Source organism: Choloepus didactylus, chromosome 18 (genome assembly GCF_015220235.1).
Source record: "Choloepus didactylus isolate mChoDid1 chromosome 18, mChoDid1.pri, whole genome shotgun sequence".
Classification (NCBI taxonomy): Eukaryota; Metazoa; Chordata; class Mammalia; order Pilosa; family Megalonychidae; genus Choloepus; species Choloepus didactylus.
The window spans coordinates 8,006,668-8,027,338 of NC_051324.1; the positions used below are offsets into that span (position 1 = coordinate 8,006,668).

At 39.1% G+C, this 20,671-nt stretch overlaps 2 protein-coding genes across 6 annotated transcripts in view; one reads left to right on the forward strand and one right to left on the reverse strand.

Annotated features, from left to right (window-relative positions):
- The window catches only part of ADPRM (ADP-ribose/CDP-alcohol diphosphatase, manganese dependent), an 11,950-nt gene extending 5,945 nt beyond the window's left edge, over positions 1-6,005 (reverse strand). Inside the window, exons 1-2 of one of the 5 annotated variants that reach the window (XM_037809535.1) lie at positions 3,547-3,599; positions 2,689-2,797 (exon numbers count right to left, since the gene is read on the reverse strand). The gene's annotated coding sequence lies outside the window, so the exon portion shown is untranslated. Of the gene's footprint in view, positions 1-2,688; positions 2,804-3,546; positions 3,608-5,937 lie in introns of those variants that run through there. The other 4 variants (XM_037809539.1, XM_037809536.1, XM_037809538.1 and 1 more) reach the window with 4 other exon arrangements.
- Positions 6,006-6,096: 91 nt separating this feature from the next.
- Positions 6,097-20,605, forward strand: LOC119513345 (protein SCO1 homolog, mitochondrial). The gene is made up of 6 exons (XM_037808477.1): positions 6,097-6,410; positions 7,461-7,551; positions 10,406-10,603; positions 11,369-11,461; positions 14,645-14,760; positions 19,682-20,605. Exons 1-6 carry the CDS (start codon positions 6,126-6,128, stop codon positions 19,814-19,816), a joined length of 918 nt encoding a protein of 305 aa, XP_037664405.1. The 5' UTR covers positions 6,097-6,125; the 3' UTR covers positions 19,817-20,605.
- The last annotated feature ends 66 nt before the right edge of the window (positions 20,606-20,671 follow it).

The following is a 20,671-nucleotide window of genomic DNA, read 5'->3' on the forward strand; positions in this document are numbered from 1 at the left end:
AAGACCATAAACCATCAACTACTTTTTTTAAAATAAAGACTACAATAATAAATTGTTGCTGTGTGTCTTAATTCATTATTAAAACCTGGTTGTTTCTAAAAATTCACTGGGAAATTCTAGAAATTACTCTGAGGATCCTGGTATCCCGTCACTTGCCCATCATGCCTACAGAGGTCCTATCTAATCTTTCTCGATGTGTAAAGTCCTAATTTGAAGAACTCTCCTATCAGAGGCAGAGGCAACAATCCCAAACCAGCAATAAGCCCCTGATTTCAATTTGACTTGAGAATTAGAGGTCTGTTTTCATTCTGAAACTGGAGTCACTAATGACAAACTTTCTATCTGGTCCACTCAGTTATGAGCTTCTGCTTTTCTTTCCACCTTAATCTGGGTGTATAATTAGCCCTAAAATAGGTAAAATAGCACCAGAAAAGAGATGGAAATCCTGAAAAATGGCTTGGAATTCTCGTGTTATTATTTTTTTTATTTGCTCATCCCTTCCTTCAGTCCCCATCTGAAAACTCCACTAGATATCAAGTCCGTAAATATATATATGACAGGTGGTATAAATGCAAGTTGATCTGTTCTGCAAGATGAAGAGCTCAGTGACAATTATAAGAGACACAAAACTCATCTAAGTCAGCTGAAAATCTCTAGTCCTACGATTCCAGGTAGATTAATTGGAGAATCAGACCAGAAAATAATTTGACAAGTATATTATTACATGGAACACATTACCAAAGCTTAAGGGGAATGTGTTTTCTCCCTTGCCAAATAAGTATGTTTGTTTTTACCTTTAAGTAAGGGTTAAAGGCTATATCACCAAGGGACTACTCAGAGCCTGTGGATCTCTGAAGTCACAGGGTCCAGCTAATTTGATCTTCTCTCCAACAGATGGCTGTTATTTTTGCCTACCAGCATTCATTTCCCATTGTTTTGGTAACAGCACCCTAACTTCCCTTAAGGCATCTATCCAGTTCCTCACTGTCCACCGTGGTGTGACCTCCATCCTCTGGCTGAGGAAGGAAGCGTGGACAAAAGATCTAGGACAGACCTTTTTTTTTTTTTTTTTTATCTTCATTTTATTGAGATACATTCACATACCACGCAGTCATACAAAACAAATCGTACAATAGATTGTTCACAGTACCATTACATAGTTGTACATTCATCACCTAAATCAATCCCTGACACCTTCATTAGCACACACACAAAAATAACAAGAATAATAATTAGAGTGAAAAAGAGCAATTGAAGTAAAAAAGAACACTGGGTACCTTTGTCTGTTTGTTTCCTTCCCCTATTTTTCTACTCATCCATCCATAAACTAGACAAAGTGGAGTGTGGTCCTTATGGCTTTCCCAATCCCATTGTCACCCCTCATAAGCTACATTTTTATACAACTGTCTTCAAGATTCATGGATTCTGGGTTGTAGTTTGATAGTTTCAGGTATCCACCACCAGCTACCCCAATTCTTTAGAACCTAAAAAGGGTTGTAGGACAGACCTTTAAAAGCCAGTTTCCCTCTGACAATAGTTAAGAGTAGGCGTATGTCCCAAGCCGGGCCAATAAGCATCAGCTCTGGGACTTTTGCTGAACAACTAACAAAACTACTGGACCTAATTTTGCCAAGCTGATAACCAAGACTAGAGGTGCTGGGGAAAAGTTAACTGAGCATAAACCCAACACAGAAGAAAGCTAACTTGAATGATGGAATGAAGTAGATTCCTGGAAACATTAGTCAAATCCCTGGGTCCACCTGTCCCTGCTAGAACTACCCTTGGCAATTCAGTTCCATCAGCCAATACATCCCCCTTTGAGCTTAAAGCCAAATGGAATTGGTTTTCTGTAATGTGCTACCCAGAGTCCTATCACTATACCTTTCACTGGAATACAGTCAGGTTAGGGAAACTCAGGGCTATACTAAGATCTGAGAACTTGTTGAAGAAAGGTAAGCACTGTGGAGATTACCACCAAGGGCCACACACTTCAAAACAGCAATATGTTCTGGGGTAGAAAAGAGATACAAAATGTTGAATACATAACACTTTAAAAAATAAGGGTAAGAAGAGAGGACATATAATTTTATTAAATAAATGATATGAAAACCAGAAACTTAAATTCAAACTGTGATCTGTTAAGGGAAGGATCAGAAGCAAGAGGAGAGGACAAGGCCACGTTCTTGGAAAAAAAACCAGGATCAGAAGTCAGTAAAGCAGAGCAAGTAGATTCAAGTTAAGTGGGTAGGGAACTGACTATCCTGGCTAGTTCAGAGTCTTTCATTTTATGGTTCAGAGAGATGCCAGAGAGCTCAGAAAACTGTTCCTGGACAGAGTGAGAGAGATCAAAGTTAAAGCCAACACTGGTGGGGAAACTTAAAATTAATACGTATCCTAATGTTATAGAACTCTTTCAAAATACCACCCCCTTTCCCATGAGAACTAAAAAATGGGAGAGCGAAGGATAAATAATAATTGTTGTAGCTAGTAATGGTACTTGAGGTTTATACTCTCTAGTTTTATGTGTAATATAAAATGTCCATAAAATAAAGTTTTTAAAAAAAAAGCATTCTGAGAAAAAGCATCTCTAAGAAGAATATAAAGTCTGGGAGAATTAGAAGAGGCATTTGCCTTAGAAAAGAAAGGAAAATAGAAAGTTTTTAGTGAACTTTGTTTCAGAAATTTTACCTGCATCATTTATGATGTGCTATTACTTAGGTTTTAATTAAGAGGTATTATGATGAAGTACTGAAAGCTTTGAAACTGAAGAGCTGGAACTGATTGTTGTCTGTTTTTCCTAAGGTAATAAAAGGAAAGTCACTTCATCAGGTTGTTATAAGATTTAACTGAGTTACAACACACAACACACTATTCTGTAAACCGCAATCCACTGTAAGCATGTTAAGAAAAGCATTTTAAAATTATTTATATGAATATTTATCTGTTTAATGAGCCTCTAGATGACTGAAACTACTGCAACTTTTTTGAAAACAGAATAATGTAATATTATTCTGTTTTCAATAATGTAATAACGTAAAAAATTTTACAAGATTTTCTCTCAAAACTCCTACCAAAAGTCATGGTGCAGGATTAGCAATCAGCATTTTGTGACAACAACCTTAGGCATAGTGATTTTTAAGAACAGAATATCCAGGATGCTTAATTGCTGAAAGCTTGCTGCAAGATGATACCACTAATAAAATTCTGTAATACATTAGACTGGCAGAAGATTCCTTGTAGAAAGTCCTCAAGCATCTATGATGAACTTGTGAAGGAAAATAGCCCTATACTGAAAAGTATGTTTCCTTAACACTGCTGTGTGAAGACAAAAAAAGAAAAAAGAAAGAAAGAAAGAAAGGAAGCCTGGGCCTTACTAAGAAGAGACTTTATTAAAGGGCACTACTGCAATACAGAGCCACTCAGAAATAATCTCAGAGACGGGGTGGGTGAGCAAAACTTTGCATATAGAGTCCATGGGATAGGTGGCTGTGGAAAGACTAAGAGGGGTGCTAAAATATTATGGGGGGCCAGTGTCTTGAAACTTACCAAAAGAGTGAAATCTTGCAATAGCAGGAAAGTGGAGGAACTCCAGGCAGGAAATGTTTGTGGTCAGGTATGGGGGCAGGGGGTTAGTCTGGGCCTGAGACAGAGCAAACAAGTTACAGCACAGGAAGTTCACATAATATTTTAGGGCCTAGCTATCCTAGTCAAACCAGCCTAAAGTTATGTCAAGCACAAAGTTTAATCAGATGTGTTACTATTGATAGAACAAACATTAGTTAATATTCTCCATGCCCTGTCTCTTTCAAGTATTGAAATTTAAAAAAAAAAATCTAACTTATTTGGTGATCTTGTGGCTTAATAACAGTAATAAAAGTGATAGGTTTACACTAGATGACTCAGAGTCCATGAAATCAGGCTCAGAGGGGTATTAGCAATTCATTCAATATATAGTTATTAAATGCCTACTTTGTCCCAGGAACTGTTCTAGAAACTAGTATTTTATTTGGTATTATACATTTAATATGTATAATATGAAGAATTTGTATAAAAATGCTTTGGTAAACAACCAAACTAAGTTTAAAGCTGTTTCAAGACTCACCTTGGCAAATAAAATTTAGCAGATCAGCTGAAAACAACACTGAATTCAGTTTTAACATGACGGTGTTTGATCAATTAACCTACAATTGAGCCAAACAATAATTCATATGCTCACTGTCTTTTTGTCAATTAAAGGAAATACTTTTCCCTGGTCAAATAATACACAGAAATAAAACGGTAAAAATCTTACCCACATCCAACTTCAGTATAGGAAAATTAGTTTGGTTAAAAACGATTTGAAGTACTGAGCAACCATTTAACAATTCTTCTACCTTTGAGCAGAAATTCCAGAAAACTCTAGCCCCAGCACAGGTAATACTAGACTACAGCTTTCCTGTGTTGGAGAACAGCACTTGGCGAGTTAGGTCAATGCACATTAAGATACCCGCCCAGTCCCACAATCATTGAGTCAGCAGTTGTTTCTCCCTTAGCGGAAACCCAGGACGCAGGATATGACTCTTGGAGATGAATCTGGACCCGGTGGCACTGAGAGCATCTTCTAAACCAAAAGGGGGATGCGAAATGAAACAAAATAAAGTTTCACTGGCTGAGAGATTTCAAATGGAGTCGAGAGGTCACTGTGGAAGTTATTCTTACACACTATATAGATAACCCTTTCCAGGTTGTAATGCACTGGAATAGCTAGAAGTAAATACCTGAAACTATCAAACTCCAATCCAGTAGCCTTGACTCCTGAAGATGATAGTATAACAATGTAGATTACAAGGGGTGACAGTGTGATTGTGAAAACCTTGTGGATCGCACTCCCTTTATCCAGTGTATGGATGGATGAGGAGAAAAATGGGGACAAAAACTTAATGAAAAATAGGGTGGGATGAGGAGGATGATTTGGATGTTCTTTTCTACTTTTATTTTTTATTCTGATTCTTTCTGGTGTAAGGACAATGTTCAAAAATAGATTGGGATGATGAATGCACTATATGATGGTACTGAGAACAATTTATTGTACACCACAGATGATTGTATGATATCTGAATATATCTCAATAAAACTGAATTTAATTAAAAAAAAAAAAGCCATGCAGGAGTGGGATCTGTGGTTCAGAAAGAGAATTAGAAGGCGAATTGTCTTTCTTTTCCTGTATTGTGCAACTCCACTACAGAAACGGAGGTGGAAGGACTTTATTTTAAATATCGCAGATATTGAGAAACAAAAGCAGGCTGAATGAATGCAAGTCCCAACTATTTTCACAAGCAGAGATAAAACAAGCCTACGTATTGTCTCAGCCTTATTAAAATGAGGCTGTACCCAAGCAAGATAAGCAGTTCCAGACGGGGAACTCGACAAACTCAAAATGGAGAAATTGAAGGGGATGGGGGGATCAACCAGAGACACTGGGGACCAAGTAAAGGAATGGGATATGATGCAGTACAGACTTTGTACAGGGCTGTCCTTTATGATTAAGTTACATTATGATGTGGGAATAACGGAGCATCGGGCGCTTCGGTCATATTTAACTCGCCCTTGTCCTAACCACTCAAATTATTACTAGCAATAATTTTCTAAAAATTTTTAAATCCAGGATTATTTCAAGTGCAACGGGTCTGCTTCTACTTGGAGCATGCAAAGGTGCCAACAACAAACTGAGTAAGATGAGGACTGCCGGGTCCCGTCGGTCTCCGATGCCGGGGAACCCCGAGTGTCCCCCCGAGAGCAGGGCGCCCCCAGCTCTGAGCCACTTCGGCCCGGCCCAGCCGCGCAGCCCGAACCCCTGGGCCAGCCGCCTACCCGGAGCCCCGCTGCCGGGCCGGCCCCAGCCACCCGGGCAGCGCAGCCCACACCCAGCCCCGCCTCCAGCCGCCGGCAACCACCTACCCGCGCCCGGGCTCCTCAGCGAACAGCTCCCCGACTACCCGCTAGGCGACCGCGCTCCCTTTCCACGCAACCACCGAGCGAGGCGGGCGCGGATAGAGCGGCCCCTTTGGACTTCCGGAGGAAGCAGGAGCGGCACCGGAAGTCGCGGGGCGGGTCAAAGAGTCAAAGGGGCGCGGTCTTCTGAGCTCATGGCGGGGCTACTAGTGGTCCTTGGCCGAGTCGTGCGACTTCCGGATGGCCGCCTTTGGCGTTTCTTATGTCGCGGAGTCGAGCGTTGGGGTCCCGCAGAGGCGACCGCGAGAGCCTCCCCGAGGCAGCTCTGCGTGCGACGAGAGGAGGCGTGGCGGGGCTCGGGGCTCGCGGGCAGCTGCCTGGGAAGCCGGGCCCTCGGCACTGCCATGCCGCCGCCCCCGGGGTCGTCAGGGCGGGAATCGAAGGGCCGCAGAGACCCCACGCGCCCCTCGCAGCCCGGGGTGAGTGCAGAGCTGGAGCTCTTCCATGCTCGTGGGGGATGTCGGGCGATTTTGTGGAATTCCCATCCCATTTGGTCGTAATCTCCAAAACCTCTCGGCCTGGCCTGAAATTGTCCTCAACTCAGTCAGCTTGCCTGGGTCACAGGATTTCATCTCCGTTTCTCCTGGTTCGCCGGTAGCCCCAGCCTAAAAGAGAGAACTTTTGAGAACCTACACCCTCTCCACGTGGTTCGGTACTCGGGTTTAGATTTTAGTCAGCTCTTGCGCCAAAAATTGTTTCAGGTTTCCTCAGGGGTCTCAACCTTAAGTTCACCGTGTTAGAGCACTTTTATAATTTGCCACCGGAATCTCCCTTCAGAATGTCCATGAATACCTTGAAATTGAAGCAAAATGTAGGCTTTAGTTGCATGCTGGGTGTGCGTTTTTCTTGGGAAAGGGTCCTATCCGGTTCTGCAGTTCTGAACCCCCAAATAAAATACCCACTATCCTCTCGTGTAGGTGACAGAAGGGGATTTTCGGGGGAAATTAAACCAAGGTAGCCATCATCTTACCAACTTTGAGACTTGTAAGAATACAAAGCAATAATGTGATGCAATCTGCAGGTAGTTCGTCTTGTAGACATGTCTTCCACTTTGGTTTTGTGTATTCTGGAAGCCAGATTTATGTTTGAACTTTCTACTCTTATTTGATTTATTTATATTGTCGATATCAGCACAAGCATGTGATATAACTGGTTTTTAAATCAGCAGTGGAGATCAGGGTCACACCTCTTAATTATGGCATTTGAACTTTGCTTTGTTGTTCACATGAAAATAAATTAATGCGGGGAATTTTCTCCTGGAAATGGGTGCCTTTGTAACTGTCTGTGTGGAGTTGAGGTGTAATTGTATCTACAGAAACTTGCAACGTTTTGTCATCCAGAAGTAACCTGAAACATCCTGTGTTTCAAGGCCTCTGTGTGTGTTATATTAAACATTAGTATAATAAATTTAATAGTTGAATTTTTACATTATACTAATATATATTTTTGTGACATTTCTGCCCTGGTAGCCTGTTTCTTGGAAGTCCTTAGCACTGACATTTGCTGTTGGAGGAGCTTTACTGGCTGGAATGAAATACTTCAAGAAAGAAAAGGCAGAAAGTAAGTAGATACCATCTCTCAGCTGTCTACAGACTAGCATTTTTTTGTTTGTTTTTAAACTTATTTTGAAATAATTTCAAATTTACGGAAGAGTCGCAAAGATGATGTGGAGTTCCCATATACCCTTTGCCAAGCTTTACCAATGTTAACATGTTACCTAACCATAATACATTTGTTAAAATAAATAAAAATTAAAATAGGCACAATACTTTTAATTAAATTACAGACCTTATTTGGTTTCATCTGTTTCTCCATTCATGTCCTTTATCCATTGCAGGATCCAATTCAGAATACCACTGCCTGAAATTTTAAAACACTTAACTGTGAACAGATTTAAATGTGGGCATATAAAGTCCTGAGGGTACAAGGTGACTAAAATGCAGCCTAGCCTTTGAAGTGCACATGATGGGTAAACAGCTGTAGAAGTAAAGGATTCACTAGAAGAGTTTCTGCCAGGACGGGAGGGTACAAGGTGACTAAAATGCAGCCTAGCCTTTGAAGTGCACATGATGGGTAAACAGCTGTAGAAGTAAAGGATTCACTAGAAGAGGTTCTGCCAGGACGGAAGGAAGCTGAGGGTGCTCTGAGGACCAAAGGAAGGCAGACAGGTAACCTAGCCTTGGGATTCAGGAAGGCCTCCAGGAAGAGTCAGGCATGGTGAACGGTATGTGTAGATGCTGCTAGGCATCAGCAGAGGAAAAGGAGGAGGGGAGAGTGGGGGAGTCTGTTCCAGGAGCACAGGAACTGCTCTGGATTAGCATCTTGAACAAGTGTTTTGAAATTGTTTATAAGAACTAAATTTTTAGTGGTTATTCCAAGATTTCAAAGATTTGATTTAGAAGTTTCCAGTAAATCTTTAAAGTATCACCTAAAAATCGGTTTTAATTCTTAGCTGGAGAGTCTTTTTTGATGAGATTATACAATAAGAAATGTTTAAATCTGGGAGTGAGAATTCATGGGCTTTAGAACCTTAGCAATGTAAGAGCTATACCTTGATATATAATTATATTTTTTTGTTTTGCATAACAAGCAGTATTTTATTAATATAATTTTTATGTTCTAAGAAGCTGTAAGTTCCTTTAGTTTCACAAAGAAACAAAACTGTGAAGTTAGAAAACTAGCAGCAGAGGCAATTCTAGAATATTCAAGCTTCTTTTAACTTTAGTTTGGAATTTCACCTGCAATAATTATATTTGTTTTATAAAAAAATTTATTATTTAACAATCATAAAAGTGTTCCTAAACTCTCTCTCAGATGCCTTCTCTCCAGATACTTTAGTGTGTATTTCCCACAAACAAGGACATTCTTCAACATAACCACAAAATTACAATACAACCATCAAAATCAGAAAATTAACATTGATATGTTACTACCATTCCAATCAGAAAACTAACATTGCTATGTTACTACCATTCCGATCGTCAGACCTCCTTAAATTTTGCCACTTGATGTCCTTTATAGCAAAAGGATCTAGTTCAGGACGATACCTTGTACTTAGTCCTCCTTAGTCTCCTTTAATCTGTTACAGTGTCTCAGTCTTTACCTGACTTTCATGATCTTGATACCTTTGAAGATTCCAGCCAGACCCCATATTTTGTAGAATGTCCCTTAGTTTGGTTTGTTTGATGTTTCCTGATCATTAGATTCACGTCCTGCAGCTTTGGCAGGACCGTCAACAAAAATGCTGTGTTCTCATTGCATCTAACCCGGTGACACGGGTCCTGTTATGTTGATGTTCTGTTTGATCATATGAGTGGGGTGGGATCTGCCAGGTTTCTCCCCTGAGAAGTTACTTTTACGTGTAATTAGTGTGTATTTGTGATATGTATTGTTTATATGTATAAATAATCTGTTCCCCATCAAATTTTCAATTTATTCATTTATATCAATATGGTTTTCTATTTATTCCATAGAATTGTAATCTCTTTATTTTGGTGCTCAGATTTTCCCAGCTTGGCCAGTGGGATCCCCTTCAGGCAGACTTAAGTTTTCTTTTGACATGTCTCCAATATTCTTTGAATTCTTTACTCTCTGGCACAACAAGATGTTTCAGCTCATCTTGTGTTTTCCTTGTCTCAGCACTGGTATCAGTGTCAGCCATTTCTCCAAAGGCCCTGTTTCCTTTTAGTGAAGAATGATAATTAGAGGTGAGGATCTGGGCTTATTGCTGTTGGGATATCTGTGTTCCCAAATCCTCTCAGTGGGCAGAGCTAGAAAATGTATGTATGCATTTATATCTGTATTTATTTCTATATATATATATTGATACCGTAAATTCAGACCGGTGCATCCAGTTCTTTTCCAATAATACAGGGTTCTTTCTAGTTTTTCCCCTTCCCATAATTCTGACTCACTTTCCATTTGTAACTCTCTGATCCTTAATCCATTTATGTGTTGCTCGTGCCCCTCTATGTAACCAAGGGCCTCCCATTGCTGTCCCTCCCTGGCAGTCTTGGGCTCAGACTCCCTGTGCCCGACCATCGCCTCACCCCGCTTGGGCCTAGACATTATGCTCTGGGCCATGGTGGTCCCTCTCCCACCCCTAGCAGGGCCACTCCTAATGGCTTAGGACTGACTTGTTCTGGAACAGGAAGAAATACTTTTACTACTTTCTTTTCTTGTAATCCTTACTAAATATCATAACATGTAATTTGATTTTGTTTTATTGTCTTTTGCTTATTTTTCTTAAAAGATTTTTTATGCTTCTTGAGGACTGAGACTTTTCTTCTACATTTTGTGCCACACGATACAAAAAGTTTAGTATTAATTGTTTTTCAGGCACTTGAGTACTTGTGGTTAGATTGACTTTTCGTTTATTTACTTATTTTGATGTGTATGTTTCTGTCCTTTTAAGAGCTGGAGAAGGAACGGCAGCGAAGTTTAGGAAAGCCTTTACTCGGGGGACTGTTTTCCCTCACAACTCATATTGGAGAACCTAAAACTGACAAGGACTACCTGGGCCAGTGGGTACTGATTTATTTTGGTTTCACCCATTGCCCTGATATCTGTCCAGAAGAACTAGAAAAAATGATTCAAGTCGTGGATGAAATAGGTAAGAAATCTACCAGGCTAAAAACGTCCTAATGTTGCTGTTTTTCACATTCTTGTATTACTGTTAGGTAGGGCATTGTAATTATTTGGTTCGTGAGAACGTAAAATCTCAGCATTAGGCTCGTTGTTTGCTTTGATTCCTATGACTTTATTCTCCACCAGAGGAAGCCCTTTTTGATGGATCTCTCAGAAATGCCAGTGGGTGTTTCTCCCTTAACTGCTTTTGTGTTCCTTCCTTTACTGTAGCCTTTTGCCACTGCCACTGCTTTTCCCCTGGGACTGTCTGATGGCCCCAGGACATCTGTAGTTTTATTATAAACAGTCGCATTTATTAGCACCAATCATGACCCAGAAAACATTGTATTAGATGAAAGGGTGTGGAAATGAATTGTTCCAGAATATTCAGTCCTTATTAAGAGTTTACCTTGCCCTTTATGGAGGGGGAGGGGGTGGGGGCTGGGGGCTACAGACATTAAATTGGATTGGATTAGGAGACAAGATATCCACATGATGTGATCAGGAATAATATAATGTCTATACATCGCTGTAGGTATTTGATAGGATATTTATCTGATTCCACCACATATAGTCTATGGATCTGCTCCATCTGGGGGCCATCCCCAGCCCCTCCCCTGTCACCTCTCCCTGAATGTTAGATGCTCCTCTGTGTTTCCTTAACACGTTGTAGCACTTTCTGTTCTCTAATTGCTGGTTTTCTGTCCACTCCCTTAGAATGTGAATACTAACTGATGGGACCTTCTTTCAGATAGTATTCCATCACTACCAAATTTAACTCCGCTTTTCATCACTATTGACCCAGAGAGGGACACAAAAGAAGCCATTGCAACTTATGTGAAAGGTATGTTTTATTAATAACACTCTACATCTACTTAGCTCTTACAATTTTTGAAGGATCCATTCCTTTGAACCTTACGGTGCCTTGTGAAGAAGGCAGGGCAGGTGATATCCCCAATTTTACAGGTGAATGATCAGATGAGAGTCAGAATTGTGACTGTGGCTAGTGAGTAAATATATAAGAAACAGATCTCTCTGTTTCTGGTACATTGCTCTTTGTATTTTGTCACAGAGGAGCAATTTGAACTTTCCTTCATATATCAACAGTTAATAGAGCCTTGAATTGGGAGTAAGGGCACATTGCTTCTGATTCCATCTCTAGCTCATTCTCTCCTTTGTAAAATTAGGGCAAACGTACATTCTGAGGGTAGGTACATTGGGAAGTTAAAGATGAATTATTAAATAGAAGCACATGCTTAACTCAGCGTATGTATTTTATAAATCTAAAATGTTTGTTATGATCATAACATGTTTATTACCTTTAGTTCTTCAGTAAAAGAATTTTAATTCAAACCTCTCAGCATGTAGGTTAAAACCTATTAGAAAGCACTTTTAAAGACTGCAAATTATAGTAGAATTGAGGGCCAATACTTAGGTTCTGTTTCAGCTGTGAGTTAGGCAAGTTGCTTAATGTCTCTGGACTCAAGATTCCTCAGCTGAGAGATGTGAGTTATCAGAATAAAAATCTGATTTTTTTGTTGTTGTTACAATAGTGTCTGGAATATAGGTGCTCAAAAATCAGGAGTTTGAATTTTAATTATGGTGAAATTGATTTAAGCTACTGGTTAGAGGACTAATGAATAATTTTTTATTTATATTTATTATATGACTTTCTAATGCATATCCTCTAAAACTTGGAGGTTATTTTTAAACTTGTTTTGTGAAGGACCTTTTATGTATTTTATTATTTTTTAACAGCTCTCTTGAAGTATAATTGACATACGGCAAAGTGTATATATTTAAAGTGCATAATTTGATAACTTGACATATGTAGACATTTGTGAAACTGTCACCACAGTCAAGAAAATAAACATGTCTCCCAAAGTTTCCTTGTGCCCCTTGTTATTTCCTTCCCCCTTTGCCTCCCTCACCCCTCTGTCTCCAGGCAACTGCTGATCTGCTTTCTGTGAATATAGATTAGTTTACATTTTCTAGATGTTCATGTAAATGGAATTATATAGTACGCACTCTTTTTTTGTATAGCTTCTTTCATTCAGCGTAATTATTTTGAGATTCATCCATGTTGTATGATATGTCAGTAATTATTCCTTTTTATTGCTGAGTTGTAGTCGTTATTTCCAGTTTTGGGCTGTTACAGATAAAGCTGCTAAGAGCATTCACGTACAAATCTTCATGTAAACACATGGTTTCATTTCTCCCAAGTAAATACCTAGGTGTGAAATGGCGATTGTATGTGATAGATATGTTTAACTTTTTAAGAAACTTGCAAACGGTTTCCAAAGAAGTTGTACCTTGTTACATTCCCACCAGCAGTACATGAGAGTTCCAGCTCCTCTACATCCTCGCCAACATTTGAAGTGGTCAGCCTTTCACATTTTAGCCACTCTGATCGGTGTATTGGTATCTCATTGTGGTTTTAAATGGCATTACCCTACTGACTATTAATGTTAAGCATCTTTTCATGCTCTTTATTTATCATCTGTATGTCGTCTTTGGTGAAATGTCTGGTCACATCTTTTGCCCATTTTTATGGGGTTGTTTTTTCTCTTTTTATTGAATTTTGAGAGTTTTTTTAATATATTCTTGATACAGGTCCTTTATTAGATATGCAGATATTTTCTCCCTGCCTGTGGCTTGTCTTTTCAGTCTCTTTTAACAGTGTTTTTTGAAGAGCAGTTTTTAATTTTGATGAGCTCCAGTTTACCAGTTTGTCCTTTTAGACATAGTGCTTTTGGTTTCATATCTAAGATATCTTTGCCTAACCCAAGGTTACAGAAGTTTGTTTTACTCTTGAAGACTTGGGGATTTTATTGTATAGAATTTATGCTCACAGTTTGCAGGTTAGACAGAAATTTGGACAGGAGCATAGTTATTTCCTAAACAAGAAAAAGCAGGTATTTATGAGCTCATTGGACAATAAGTAATCCCAAATTAGTCATCTACATTGGCAATTATTTTTAACATGTACTAACCAAACTATCACTATCCCAAATGAGCAGACATCCACGTTGCTGTAGCAAACTGAAATACCATACCTTCACCTTATGGTAATTTTCTTCAGCAGTGCTTTTGTGCAGTGTGTGACCATTACTAATTGCATTTTGGGGGAATTTTTAAAAAAAATTCTTGGATAATATTTAGAAAAATATTGCAATTTCATCAGTTCAGTGAATCTTAAATGTTTGGATGTGCAGCTGACTCAGGCTTTATCTTTCTCTTCTTGTTTACTCAGAGAATGGAAAAGAAAGGCAAGCCATCCTGCTTATTCAGTATCTCAGTACTTTCTCAATTTAGAATGAAATAGTCTAAGGAATGAAAATAGGCTTTGTATACCTTTGGAAGAAGATATTGCTGTTAAATGTCAGGCTGTTTAAATAGTCTGATAAATCCAGGTATTTTAAATAATTTCCACAGCTCACTTAAGTAAATTCCAAAAACTTAGCAGCAAATACATGCTGCTTTACCCTTAGCTCTGAACTCTTGTTATAATTGCTGTTTTGGAATGATGAGTATTTGTTGTCCGAGTCTTCATCAGAAATTAAAAAGAGTAGAACCCAATACCTGTGTTGAGATTATTTGCTGGAAAATGAGATACAGGTATTTTGACCTGGTGTGAACTAATTGTGAAGCAGACTTCCTTGACTCTTGATACAAGAAAAATTGTAGTATTTAATTCATAATAATACTTGTAAACCTCAATGTATCTCAGAACTACATATAAGTACTTAAAAACAACTAATTTAGTAAAAAGTGTGATTTAATAATTGAAATGTATTCCCTCCGCTCTTTAGTGAGGAATCATAAAATGATATGTTGTATGTTACAATGGAGAGTTTTCATTTGTTCTGTGTGAATTTCTTACCCTTTCCTTTGAATCAAGAGGAAATGTTTGGGGACTCACAGGAAGAAAGTGGCAGTGGACTGCTTTATGACTTGATACTGTCTCTTGAAGGGTGGTTATTTTGCTTGTGTCTCAGTTTTCACTGTCTTTCTAATTTTTATTTAGAATTTTCTCCCAAGCTGATTGGCTTGACTGGGACAAAAGAAGAGATTGATCAAGTGGCCCGGGCATACAGAGTATATTACAGCCCAGGACCCAAGGATGAGGACGAGGACTACATAGTAAGTAGAGGCCTGGACTTAACCCCTGGCCGGCTCGGGCTCCAGCTGCTCATCCAGCCCCTGCATGACTGACTGGCTGCAGAGAGGAAAGAAAACCTGAGACCATTGTCAGTTCCTTAGGAATTTGGGATATTTGAAAGGATAGTAGAAGCATATTTCTTTGTTTTTATTTCTTAAGGGTACTCATTTAATTTATATTCACTGTTGTCAATTTATTTATCTTTGGTTTTTCCTTTGTGGTGGCACATAAAATTACGGGGCAGTATAAAATCAGTGGCATTTAGATTCAGTGAAATATGATATTTGGGCACCAAGTTGGAAATGAAGCCATCATTTTTAGGCAAAACTTATTTTAATTTAAAAACATTGTATTGGTCCTCCTCGCATCCCCATGAATAGGTGTAATATACATGCTCCTTTTGAGAAGCAGTTTTAGGCCACGGGAACTGGATTTTTTCAGTTAAATTAGAATTCTGAAAAGCCAGGGGAAAGATGAAAGCTATCGGAAGGTGGATTTTCTGTAAGATTTGCTTGTATATCAGCTGTATGCTTTGCATAATTAGGTGTTTAATATGTGCTTTTTAATGATGAAGTGCAGAAGTACTATTGGGTTGTACTTGTGTAGCTCTTACATTAAAGAGCGTTCATTACATTCATGGGCACTGCCCCACGAGTCCCAGGGTAACGCCCAAGTTGCTTTGCTCCTTTTCTTACCTGTGGTTTGACAGTGAAGCCCCAAGGAAGGAGATAAGCACCCCTCCCCCCACCTGCAACTTTCTTCTCAATTTGGACATTTTTTTTCTATCACATTAAAAGCTGAGTGGTGTTTTAGTGTTATTTCAGGTTTTTCTCAGTTGTGTCAGTTACTCTGGTTTTTTCTATCCATGATGAATCATCAAGGGCCTTTCCAGCTGTATAGCTGTTTTATAGAAGGACAGACGACCAGGACCCCAACTTCTTGATCCACCAGCTACCCATGGGTCCCAAGGGAGATGTGAGAGGGGACATCTCACTGTGGAGCTTAGAGTCTCTAAGCTGGGTGTAGTTTCTTTTTCACTTCTGAACCGAGCATGCTGTGAACCCCTATAGCTTAATTAAAAGTAGCTTCTGACCTCTTTGCCTTGTGGCCCCACACTAATCTTACCTTCCAGACTGTGCTACTCTGATACCTTGTAGAGTTAGGGAAACAGGGATTCATGGGAGAAAAGCAGAACAAAATGAACATTTTCCTTAAGCCTTAAGTTTAGGGCAGCAAAGAAAGGGACTCTGCTGTGGTTTCTTGCTGTACTGAGATCATGAGAGGGAAGCAAATGGAAAAACTTTTAGCTTCTTTATTCTTTCTGGAGAGAGTTATATTGACTGGTTTTGGGTTTATCTTACGAGAGTGAGAGCAGATGAGCTGATCAGTCTGATTTCCAATGTTAAGTGACTTTTATTAAATTGTTTAAATATATACAGTCCTAAACTAGGTAACACCCTAAAGTGTGCTTTTGCTCTTAAACACTTCTAAAGTCAAAAAGAAATTTTACAAATAAAACAAAATCAGGCGACCTATAAAACTCCGATTTGAAATATCCAGTTAAAGTGACCAAAGATATTTTGCTGAAGCCAAAACACTGCTCACCACAGGAATATGGTTTAGGTCAGACTGCTACGGTCCTTGTTTTTTGAGTTCAGATGCCCAACTGTACTAGCACTGCCCTCCACGCTTTTCTGTTTAAAATACTTTGAACCTTTGATCATATAGTCCACCTTGACTGGTCCCCATCTTGGGTTGTGAGAGTGCATCATTTTCATGTGAAATCAGCCTGTGACCTGCTGAGTACAGCTGTGTGACAGTGGGATAATAAACTTATACCAAACACAGGTTTGGGCCCTGAAATATTGTTCTCAATTATAAGATAGCCCTGTGGATAAAACTGAACCCTCCAGAATACATTCTAGACCCTGTCTGGAAAAATACTGTTCTGTTGCTGTGAGAATTTGACCTTTTGATAAGAATCAAGGAGTTCATTGATACACATTTAATAAATCAGCCAATAGGGGGAGACACTCTCCAGCCTCTTAGGTTTTTTTTTATTAAGATATCTTGTCTCTTAATATCGTAAGGTAATAGATATTCATCCAAAAGATGGTATGGGGAAACTCCTATTACGATCTAAGAGAGAGCTGTGAAGGTTAACTCCGAGGCATAATGGATTGAGGTTTTCTTGATTTCAAGAAGAGCAACAAATGTAGACTTCTGGCTTTTGAATGTCAGTGAAGTTTTCACCTTGATAGAATATGTAAGCTGGTATGCCAATCATAAGGGTTCTCTTGAAAGCTAAATCTGCAGAGTAATTTGAAAATACTTTTGAAAAAAGAATACAGATGTCTTTCAAATCTAAGAAAAGATGTTCAGTTTCATTCGTAATAAAAGAAATGTAAATTGTGTAATGAGATGCCATTTTTCACCTATTATAACAGCAAAGGTCAGAAAGTTAGATAAAATAATACCATGAAAATAGAATTTGGGAAAACAAGAAATATACTGTTGTAGTGAATTTGAGACAACAGGCATTTTCAAGGACTGTTGATAGGAATTAAATAGCTAAACCCTTTGCAGAGGGCAAATTGGCAATAGCTATCAACATTTAGAATGAACACTTTTTAGGTGGTAAATTCTGCTTCATGGAATTTATCCTGCAGATATACTCTATAGAATTGCTTGTAAAGTGCAAAAGCTGAAAACCAAGCAACCACTTAAAACAAAACTACTATACATGTTCTGGTATAGAACAATGTCCAACATATTAATGAAAAAGCAAGTATGGTATACAGATACTTGCCTTTAAGAAGAAAAAGGTGGTAGTGACTGTGTATGTATATACACATGTATACGTGTATTGTATACATATACATATACAACCTCCAGTAAATGCAGCACATTTCTCTGGAAGAATACAGAAGGAGCTAGTGATGGAGGTTCCTTCTGAGGAGGAAAACTGAGGGACACTGGGAGGCAGGGATGGGAGGAAGACTTCCTTTTCATTGTATAAGTTCAGTATGAGTTCCTTTATTCTTTCTTATGTGCATATCTTACCTTTTCAAAAAAAATAGGAATTTATGTCTTTTAAAAGAACCTCACCCATTCGAAAAACTGGGTCACAGCCTCCTAGTAGAATTCCAGTAGAAATAGTGGCAACATGGTGATATGGAAAGATTGTGGACTTTGAGATTGGTCAGATCCAGGTACTAAGCATATGTCTGGCACTTAACTAATTATGTAACTTACTCTCTCGCATCTGAGTTTTCATCTTTAGAGAAAGATGATTCCTGTCTCACTGGTTAAGGTAACAAGTGAAAGAACTTGTCAATAAGTGCTAATTTCCTTTTTCTATACTAGGAACTATTAGAACTTTGGAGTACTTACTGTATATTAAAAACATGGTAATTTTTTCTCCTCTGCCCACAACCCAGATGAATACTGGGAAGTGTCCATTGTCAAGCTTGACAGCTATGGATTAAACTATATTACATACTAGAACATCATTTTTAGAACCCTCATAAAGTAAATTCAACAGACTGCAAGTCTGTTTTAAGGGAGAGAGAGAATAGGAAAAGGAAAGAAAAAGGTATAAGCTGCAGAGATTAAGGCTTGAAGAGAGAGCCAGAGTCTGAATTCTGATTTCTGTATCAAATATGTGGAGAAATACAGATCTCCTGTACTCCTGCAGTAAATTATTTCAGGACCCATTAAATCACCAGCTGTTTCAGCTCTCTTGGTGTAAATTCTTTCCTTATGTGGACAGGCAAGTGGCTCTTTCCATTTGCTATCTCTATGAATGTGTACGTATAAAGAAATACCAACCTCACATATATATGGTGTATGTTTGGGTATATCAGGGGTGTGTCTCCAGTTTGGCATGTGTGACCACATTCCCATCTTTTCTTTTTATCTTGCCAAATGGCAATCAAGCCTGCGGTAAATTCCAAGGACTCCTAGAGCCAAATCTTCTACTTATTTTAAATCAGATTTGTGGAGGCCTGTAACTAAAAAAATTGATGACTAGTCTAAACTTAAGTAAGACCTAGGAACATTTTTAAGAACTTTGTCAGGAAAATGGATAATGAGTTGAGGATGATTCCTTAGGGGTATAGCTTTTATGGCTCCTGGGAAGTTTCCAGGGTGATTTGTTTCAAGTAGGATTGTTCAGTGTAGTTTATTAAAAAATTTCCTAGAGGAGAAAAACACTTGTTTTCAAATTTCTGTTTGAATAGCTAATATCAGGATTAAATGTAGTGTTAGAATTTAGAGATTAGATCATTAAACTTAGTGCTTAGTTTTCTGGTTTCTTGTCATAAAACATGGCAAGCAGAACTTAGGCAGTAATGAATGATTGCAAATTCTGCCTAAAACATAAAGGAATGTACCCAAGAACTTTGTAATTTCTCATTTTGACACTTTTAGTTCTGTGTGATCTCTCTTTCTAATATGGCTGAGGGGTCAGATGAGATATTTAACTAATAAACATGGACTTTTTCCAAACAAGCATTGCTGTTCCACAAGCACTGACTGTTTTAGGAAGGCCGGCAGCAATTCTGTAGGTTACACATATACCAGCTCCTCTGGGAGACACAAAGCCACTGTCCTCTTTAGCGAGAGCACACTGCCTCTGGCAGCACTACTCTGGCAACACCAGTTTGAGCCAAAAGAAATCCCAAGTTCTAGCTGGTATTTCAGGCAATAGCCAATGCAAATTTCTGGATCATAAAAGATCATCCTTGCAAAGTTGCTCTAATAGGCTTAGGCCCATACCATAAATAATAGAAGATATAAAGACTATTTAAGGATTAATGTGAAGTTCTCTTATTCTGCAACATTTAGTCACTTCTTGTGTTACTGATCTTTTTTTCTTCTCCACCACTCTGTTCTCTGCAGGTGGATCATACAATAATAATGTACTTGATTGGACCAGATGGTGAGTTTCTAGATTATTTTGGCCAGAACAAGAAGAATGCAGAAATAGCTGGTGCGATTGCTGCACACATGAGGGAGCACCGAAAGAAGAGTTAGCTGGGCGGTGTTGCCAGAGGCGGTGCGCTCTCGCTAAAGAGGACAGTGGCTTTGTGTCTCCCAGAGGAGCTGGTATATGTGCAACCTACAGAATGGCCTTCATACCATGAGAACATCTGTATATTTTGGGCAGGGCATCCTGCCCTGGGGTTCATCGAAGATACATTCTTGGCACTATAAAGGTTACTACCAAAAGTCTCCCAGGTATCCGTAAGACCAGAGGACCAAGATGATGTGAAGCCAGTGAGGAGCGGCCCTCGCGGAGGACACAGCAGGACGCGCCATGTTTGGTGACTTCACCCACGTAAACGGGGCCCCAGTTTAGCTCTGCTGCCCCTCCAGTATCTTGGACCCTTGCTTATGCAGATTATGGGACTTAATTTCCACGAAAAGAGGCTAATTTCTATAGTGCTCTTGCTTTCCTCTTCGAGTTCTTAGTGGCCTATTTGGAAAAACAGTCAAATTAGGCTCTCTGCCATTCAGAGTTAATTTTTATACTTGGAAGCATAAGTGTAGTCTTGCTTGTTAATGGGTGTCAGTGTCAGGCTTGCATTTCATTCCACCGTCAGCAAAGTGCTGATTTGACTAATGAAGAGAAAACATATAGTTTGGGAAAACTGAATCAATTTGGGGGGCCTTCTATGTGATTTTTAGTGAAATGATATGCCAGATTTTCAGTGACATATGAAATGGAAATAAGAGGGTATCGATCATGAGTGTGATACAGAGTACTCCTGTGTAGACTGGATTGCACTGCTTGGAAAATAAAGGTGTCTTCAGTTTTGTAAATCGGGTAAGTGTGACCTCCTTCCTCATGGGTGTAGACTTGGCAGCACACAGCTGTCCGTGCGGGGC

Excerpts from the sequence above, each read along its gene's own strand:
- LOC119513345 (XM_037808477.1), top strand. The coding sequence starts at position 6,126 with ATGGCGGGGCTACTAGTGGTCCTTGGCCGAGTCGTGCGACTTCCGGAT. Across the intron at positions 11,462-14,644 it reads CATTGCAACTTATGTGAAAG|AATTTTCTCCCAAGCTGATT; the intron begins GTATGTTTTATT and ends ATTTTTATTTAG. Across the intron at positions 14,761-19,681 it reads ATGAGGACGAGGACTACATA|GTGGATCATACAATAATAAT; the intron begins GTAAGTAGAGGC and ends TGTTCTCTGCAG.